General features: G+C 41.7%; 1 protein-coding gene across 1 annotated transcript in view; it reads left to right on the top strand.

Moving 5' to 3' along the window:
• The first annotated feature begins 4,744 nt into the window (after positions 1-4,744).
• The window catches only part of LOC112034450 (uncharacterized), a 30,482-nt gene continuing 26,448 nt past the window's right edge, over positions 4,745-8,778 (top strand). Inside the window, 2 exon segments of the mRNA XM_065767539.1 lie at positions 4,745-4,754; positions 4,865-5,046. Coding sequence (XP_065623611.1) covers positions 4,745-4,754; positions 4,865-5,046 — 192 coding nt within the window.

Here is an 8,778-nt window from a genome sequence, read left to right as displayed (position 1 = left end):
TCAATTACTACTATCTAACTGCCCCACTTGAAATAAGGAAGAAAGAAGAAGAAAAAGGAATAACAATGAAAATCTATCTGGAGAGTCCCAGTCTTGTTTGAATTTCCATATTAATTTGGTTTTTTTTTTTTTTTTTTTCATTGAATTTTAAAGCTTACAATATAAGCCCTCAATTTCCTGAAATTTTCACTGTTCATCCATAGAAGAGATGTTTTAAATAATTTTTTTTCTTTTTTAAATAAAAATAATAAATTATAATAGGTGGAAAAATAGTTAGACATAAAAACTCTTTATCCCCTTCTCCCTCTCGTTCCTGTCATAATTTCAACTCCAATAGGAGTAATTATACAATCTTCCTAAAGTATAATAATGCCACATTAACTTATATGATATATTAATTGATCCCACTAATTAAATTTATTGAAGGTTTCATTATTCATGTGAAAGAAGTGAGCACAAAATTATTGTAATCCCAAAATATTTTATAATTTTTGCACCTACCCGACCACCAATGTGTTCCAATATGGTGAAATACTTCGTAGGCAACTTGCTGCTAATAAATGTATGTATCTAGACACTACCAATCTTGTATAAATTTCCATATTTGGGTTTTTCTTTTTTCTACATTGGTCCATCGAATTTTAAAGCTTACAATTTAAGCCTTCAAATTCCTCAAATTTTCACTGTTAATCCACAAAAAGACGTTTTGAACAATATTTTTAAAATAAAAATAATAAATTATAAAAGGTGGAAAAATTATAAGACACGAAAACTCTTATCTCCTTCTCCCTCTCTTTCCTGTCATAGTTTCTACTCCTACAAGAGTAATTATACAATATTCAGAATTAAACTACAAATAATGTCATATTCATTAATCTGATATAATAATTGATCTTACTTATTTAATTTATTATTCATGTAAAAAGAGGGAGTATGGAGTTATTGTAGCCCCAAAGTATTGTATAATTTTTCCACCTACCTAAAATCCTACCTGAGTAATGATACAATCTTCCTAAAGTACAATAATACCGTATTCACTCATTTGATATAATTATTGTGTAATATAGTGCATATGTACAAATACAATTAAAAACAATCACAATTCTACAATTCAAATTATACTTTTTTTTAGAAGAAGTTCAAATTATATATGGTATTTGTGGGGCCCGTGGGCCTGATAGCCTCAACCCATCTTGTAGTAGGCCCAAGGCCCACGCCGAGGAAGAATGACCATCCGAGGCTAATTTAGGGAGAGACTCTTTTTTGGATCCATGCCGAGGACCTATTCGTCCTCGACATATTGAGGATAATTTTAGGTGGGGACAAACCCAGAGCAAGTTGTCACCTCTACACTTAATGCATTCACCTAACTCCTCTGGCCGCATTAATGGGGATATAACCCCTTAGCAGGGCGACGTTGATCAGGGTGAACCACTTGAGTGCTGATAAGGCCCCTGATGAGACGGACGGTCAGAAAGAAGGCAAATGGATGATCAACAGATGGAAGAACAAGATAGGACGATGAAGACTATATAAGAGGAGCGAGTAAAGTAAAGAAAGGGAAGGGGGGGGGGGGGGAAAGAACAAGCTCCTCGGCCACGGGCCGAGGAGCATCCCCCAGTTGTACATTTGTCTTAGTATCTTTCAATAAAAAAAGGAGTTCATGCCTGGTGAAGGCCGGCGAGCGCCTAAACCTTCGATCCACTCTCTACAAATTCATTGTTCTGGGTTCGTTGGGCCTTGGGAACTCATATTTTTTGGGTTACAAAAACGGACCTTAAAATTGGCGCCGTCTGTGGGGAGGATTAGAGCGCTGGCCGATGCAACAGGCGATTGTTCTAAATAATCATTTTACGGAAGATCGGTGGTGATGCAAAAAAAAAAAACTAACAAACAAACATTGCAGAAAGATAAAAGTTCGAGACAGAAGATCTAACAGCAAAGAAAGGAAGCTTGATATTATTTCATAAAAAGAGAAGTACAAAATACAATCAGAGGCTCAGGCAGGCGTGTTTTACAAACAAATTTACAAGCTAATTCTACAATCAGAGGCCCAGGTGGACCCGTCCTAAAACTAGCTAGAGGGAAGTGTCAACCCGTGCTCTTGTTGGCATCAAGAGAATGGGAGAACTTGACAATGAGATGGGAGAGGGGGGGAAAAGAACAAGCTCCTCGGCCTGTGGCCGAGGAGCATCCCCCAGTTGTACATTGGTCTTAGTATCTTTCAATAAAAAAAGGAGTTCATGCCTGGTGAAGGCCGGCGAGCGCCTAAACCTTCGATCCACTCTCTACAAATTCATTGTTTTGGGTTCGTTGGGCCTTGGGAACCCATATTTTTTGGGTTACAAAAACGGACCTTACAATTGGCGCCGTCTGTGGGAAAGGATTAGTGCGCTGGCCGGCGCAATAGCCGATTGTTCTAAATAATCATTCTACGGAAGATCGGTGGTGATGCAAAAAAAAAACTACCAAACAAACATTGCAGAAAGATAAAAGTTCGAGACAGAAGATCTAACAGCAAGGAAAGGAAGCTTGATATTATTTCATAAAAAGAGAAGTACAAAATACAATCAGAGGCTCAGGCAGGCGTGTTTTACAAACAAATTTACAAGCTAATTCTACAATCAGAGGCCCAGGTGGACCCGTCCTAAAACTAGCTGGACGGAAGTGTCAACCCGTGCTCTTATTGGCATCAAGAGAATGGGAGAACTTGACAATGAGATGGGGGAAGGGGCCTGAGGCTAGCTTGCTTCAAGGCCACCAACAACTCCTTTCTCGGTGCGGTGGAGCTTGAACAAAGCGATGAGCAGATGCAGGGGCACCGAGAGGCCCTTCCCATGATGTTCCCTTGATTCTCTCCAGTCCTCACTAGAGTTGGCCGTTGGAGACGGCAACACTCGGGCACCGGCCGTGACGTGATCTTGCGCGTCTCCTCCAGTAGGGGTGCACCCTGGGGAAGAGCGTTAGGTACTCCAAAGACATCCCTCCTGAACACCATACAGGGCACTATCAGGGTTACGCCCAGGCTCTGCCGCGCCGGAAGTCTGGCGGGGGCTGCGGCCACGACGGCTCTTGGCCGCATATCTCCCAACTCTGGTCACAATTCTGGCAGGGTTGTTGAAGGGGCTCGGGGTGGTGAAAGTACGTGTTTCTAGTTGGGTTGAAAAGTTCATGGAGTGTGGAGAAACGTTTCCCCCAGAAAGCCTTATATAGAGGGTGAGAACTGGTGGGAATTGATCCATAAAGAGTTCGAGAAGAGAATTATCAGCGGTATTAATCCTGACCAAATCCCAAGGAAACCATGGACGCTGGATTTTTATCAATTCACGAGGACAGTGATGAGGGCGCGTCTCGGGCATCGAAACGTCAAGTGCGGAAAACGAATAGTCAAGGGACGCCTCGTAATTGAAAAGGAGGGGAACTTGAGTTGAAGGCGAGGTCAATGCCACATGTAAGATCAGAGTTCAAACCATCCCTGCCCAGAGCACCGTAGTGCTAACAGTCCGACCCGAAGAGAAACCGCTTCCAGTAAAGCGGTCCGAGGATATCATTATACCAAAAGTAAGGCTCTCAGAGTCGAAGACAAGCTCCTTCCACCAGAAAAATAGAAGTGATAGACAGAACCAAGGCATTGCATGGTCCTCGAACTCAAGCCTATGGGAAAACTAATCACACCATTATATCTGGGTACTAGACAGAACCAAGGTATTGCATAGTCCTCGGACTCAAACCTATAGGGAAACTAGATACTTACAGAAAAATAGAAGTGATAGACAAAACCAAGGCATTGCATGGTCCTCAGACTCAAGCCTATGGGAAAACTAATCACACCATTATATCTGGGTACTAGACAGAACCAAGGTATTGCATNTCGACCTCCTCGTCCAACCTGAAAAAGGCCTGGATAGCCTGCCAATAAAAACAAGTAACTCCGTAAAGGGAAGGAAAGTTGCTAAGTAACAAAGTTCAAATAAAGTAAATAGGTACCAGGGGACCCACCATGCCTAGATATCTCTTAAGGTTAAGAACAACCTCTGGCCCTCTCATATTTTCTAGCTCGACCATGTCGATAGGAAGGAGAAGAGACTTCTCCAGGGCGTCGGCTACGAGAGCCCCCTTAACTCCTCGGGATTCCTGTATCGATGCGTCATCCATTAGGGGTTGATCATGGAGCATGGCAGCGGGCAGCCAGGCTTGGGCCCCAAACTGCTGGATGATCTCCTTACCTTTGCATTGACCACCGAGCTTCAGTTGCTTCGGAGGCCTGCGGAGTCCACCCTTCTCTGGCGGGGAGTGGGATTTGCTCCCATCCATTGGGTCCTTAACCTTGGAAGGTCTTTTCCTTTTTGGGTCATAAGACTCGGTCTGAGGGTCTGATACTGAAGGGGTAGGGGACGACCTGGTGTGCACAGTTAAAAATTGGGGCGGAGACATTGAGGGCTTGGGCTGCGACTCTTTCGGTGCACCCTTCTTGGAGCCGCCTTCAAGCAAGTCAAGAAGACTGGTTTGGGGCTGTCTTTTTAAACCCATCTCGGCCTGAGTACCAACTCTTAGGGACCGAAGATCGGCTTCGGACAGATGAGGGTCTCCTAGATCACCAGAAGGATCCTCGGACTGATCAGCTAGGTTGAACACACTATATTCGTCCTCAGAAGAGCTCAGTTCAGCCACCTCCCCTGCCTTCTTAGATTGCCCTTCCTCGGTCTCCGTTACTTGGTAGGATGAGGAGGAACCTGCTAGCGGAATGCCTTCAGGTATGTGAGATCCCTCGAAAAATGCAAAACCGTCCTCCACTATGGTAATCTGCCTAAGCCGAGGGTCACGAGCTCTAATTACGTGCTTCAGGACTGGGAATGACTTCTAGGCTGGGTCGCATCTGAGGATTTTGTGAGCAGCTCTAACCTGGTTATCAGTTTCATTCAGGAAAAGTTTCGTCCTAAGAACGACCTCCAAATTCGCCTTGTTGACCAGGTGGAAATTACGTGCGAAGGCGTGCGGATCTGCGAAAAGAAAATCAAAGCTCCTGTGGTTAATCAATTAAAGCAGGTATGCAACTATAAGAAAAAAATAAAAATACTAAAACCAAGACCGTCCCCTACTTCGGATACCCTACCTGGTTCTCCCTCTACTATTAGGTAGTGAAAACCGTTGTGCCACTCCCCCGACACTATGAGGAAATCTTGAGTCAACCCCTTATTAGAATCAGGAAGGCACTGGATAAGTCGGACCCTGTCGTCCCTCGTCTTCATATAGTACGTCTTACCCCTCAGGTGCTGAAGGTTGTAGCACCAGTTTACATCGTGGTGAGTCAATCTCAGCCCCATTTTCTCATTCAAGGTGTCTACATACCCTAATATCCTAAATACATTCACGACACACTGGGTAGGAGCCAGACGGAAATGCCTAAGGTAACCACTAGTCACTGACCTTATAGGGATTCTCATCCCTCCCTTTACAAAAGTGACTATGGGAATCACGACTTCACCCTCGTTCCTCTTAATGTACCACTCCCCTTCTTCACAGTACCTCAAACTCACATTATTGGGTATCCCATAATCAACAATGAATTTCTTCATCATCTCGTCGGACTCAACCAACTTCTTAAACTTACCCATCCTCAAGGACGACTAAAGAATCCAGAAGAAGAAAAGAAAGAGTAGAATCAAAGAAAATTTGGTGTTACCGGGAGAAGAAGATTTACAGAAATATGAAGATCCTCTTCGGGCAGTGTGTAAGTTGAACCAAATTTAAAGTATACGCATCAATGGTCGTAAGCGCGAAAATGAGGAAACCAGGCAGTTCAAACAAGTACTTATATTCCCCCTTAGGTTCCCTAAATGTAACCGCCTGCCCATAAAAGCAGGAGATCTCCACAGAACGATTACCATCACACTGTTGAAAGTGGGAAACGTGGAGCCGCCAAAATTTAATGCGAGAGCACACTGAGTCTCGAAACGCCAAAACGTACTTCGGGCAGTCGAAAAGTCGCCAGCATTAACGCAGGCCGAAGTGGGGCAATTCGTCTAGAGGGCCCGTAGATATCAAAACCCTCCTCCCCGTCCGAGAGAACATGCAGCAGGATTTTGAGGGGCTATTGTGGGGCCCGTGGGCCTGATAGCCTCAACCCATCTTGTAGTAGGCCCAAGGCCCACGCCGAGGAAGGATGACCATCCGAGGCTAATTTAGGGAGAGACTCTTTTTTGGATCCATGCCGAGGACCTATTCGTCCTCAGCATACTGAGGATAATTTTAGGTGGGGACAAGCCCAGAGCAAGTTGTCACCTCCACACTTAATGCATTCACTTAAGTCCTCTGGCCGCATTAATGGGGATGTAACCCCTTAGCAGGGCGACGTTGATCAGGGTGAACCACTTGAGTGCTGATAAGGCCTCTGATGGGATGGACGGTCAGAAGAAAGGCAAATGGATGATCAACAGATGGAAGAACAAGATAGGACGATGAAGACTATATAAGAGGAGCGAGTAAAGTAAAGAAAGGGGAGGGGGGGGGGGGGGAAGAACAAGCTCCTCGGCCACGGGCCGAGGAGCATCCCCCAGTTGTACATTGGTCTTAGTATCTTTCAATAAAAAAAGGAGTTCATGCCTAGTGAAGGCCGGCGAGCGCCTAAACCTTCGATCCACTCTCTACAAATTCATTGTTCTGAGTTCGTTGGGCCTTGTGAACCCATATTTTTTGGGTTACAAAAACGGACCTTACAGTATTAGCTTACACTTTTTTTAAATCATAAAATATGTAATGGTTTCACATTACACACACACACACACGATTTAGAATTTAATTAAATTCAGACTTTTCAGTTTTTATATCCAATAATTCACTTGTTAAGCGAATTAAAGAATTAGATGGACACATGGTGCAAAATTGGACTTCAATTGAAATCTAATTTAGAATCTAATTGGATTTAGACTTTTTGATTTGATACATAATAATTCACTTGGCACAAAAATTAAAAATTAGATTGGACACATGACGTGAAATTGAGAATCTAATTGAAATCTAATTGGATTTTTTCGGGCACAAAATTAGAGTTCAATTTTGCCTAGTCCCTTCGATTTTAGCGTGTAGTAAATATCTGTGCATCAAAATTAAGAAAAATTTTAGGACACATAGTACAAAATTAGAGCTTAATTTTAGAATCTACTTGGGTTTTCTCTGAACTTTGCCTATATATATATATATATAAAATTGATCCTACGTAGTAATTAAATTTATAGTAGGTTCCATTATTCACGTGAATGAAGTGAGTAAAAAGTTATTGTAGTCCCATAGTATATAGGATTATAATTTTTCCTCCTACCCAACCACACCAATTTGTTTCAAAAAGACCATCCTCTATCATACTATCAAATCTAGAATCTGGTATACTCATGGTAACTCCAAAGGCAAACACTGATCAGAGAGATGGATTAGAGCAACGACGACGTATAGTGGTGGAGTGTATCGTGAAATACTTGGTCTTATTTGAATGATATTTGGACTACTTTTCAGTTGGGTATGTGACTATACGAGTATGTGTTTGGCTGTGAGAGCTCGTTGGTATGTGTAGGATATCAAGTTATCAACACATATGTAGAATTTTATGGTGCCGTAGGTTAAGGTTTTTATGTTAGTTAAATTTTGTGGATCTTTAATAGTTTTGTATGTTTAGAGAGTAACAAAATTTAGGAATGTTATTACCAAAAAAGAAAAAAAGAAAAAAAAAATTGTGAAACTAAATATTGTCTCGCAAAATTTTTTCACATGTGATGAAACCAAATTTCCGGGTAAGTAACTCGTCCACTAGCACTTGGTGAGGGCCTATCCAATTAGCTTGCAAAAAAATGAGATTAGATAAGAAGGGCATGGATCTCCGATACTAAACTCAGAATTCTAGAGAATAATGATCAATTGAAAAGGGAGAGAAATGATTTATGTATTCCATTTTTTGGCTGTATCGGTGGGTATGCATTATATACTTTCCGTTTGAGTGGCTGTTGGAAACCCCATTAATGGGATGGTTCTATAACTTCTGACACTTCTAATGATTGGCATTGATAGTTGTTGGGCAACAGTCATTGCACTACAAAATACGAGGGCTATAGTGCTGCCGCTTAAAAAACATCGCTATAGATCCTGAAAACACCACAATAGGTCCATCTGGGCTATAGCAGTGCATTGTAGTGTCGCTATTGGATATTGCTCATAACTTCTGTTGGTTATTGCTCATAACTTAGATCCTGAAAATGCCACTGTTGGTTATTGTTCATAAGTTCACTTAGTTAGTGGCTTATTGCCTTTTACTTAATGTGGGTCTTTAATGACGAATTAGGTGGTCCATGAGCTTGGAAGACCTTATTTTTCCATATAGATACTACTCCTTTTGCATAAAAATAAGGCCAAATTCCAAAACTTATCTTCTAAGTTTCACTACCTTTCATTTCAATTCTCTAAATTTGCGTTTTTTTCATTTCAGTTCTTTAAGTTTCAAAACTCTTCGATTTAGTCATCCATTAACCTACCATTAAATCCTCAAAATGATGCCGTTTTTCTCTTTATTTAATATTTAGTTTTTATTTCTTAATTTATATATAAAAAAATGTTAATTGAAAAAAAAAAAAATCCCCAAACCAAACAGTGTTGTCTACTCTCCATAAAATAAAAAAAGAACCCACCCTAAAATCCCTGCCTAACCTGAAAACTGAGGAAGAAAGAGGGAGAAGGAGATTGAAATTGAGGAGGAGAAGGAGAGCGAGAGAACGAGAGGAGAGAACGAAGAGC

Source organism: Quercus suber, unplaced genomic scaffold (assembly GCF_002906115.3).
Source record: "Quercus suber isolate HL8 unplaced genomic scaffold, Cork oak 2.0 scaffold_820, whole genome shotgun sequence".
NCBI classification, from domain to species: domain Eukaryota; kingdom Viridiplantae; phylum Streptophyta; class Magnoliopsida; order Fagales; family Fagaceae; genus Quercus; species Quercus suber.
This window is presented reverse-complemented; position numbering and strand designations above follow the sequence as displayed.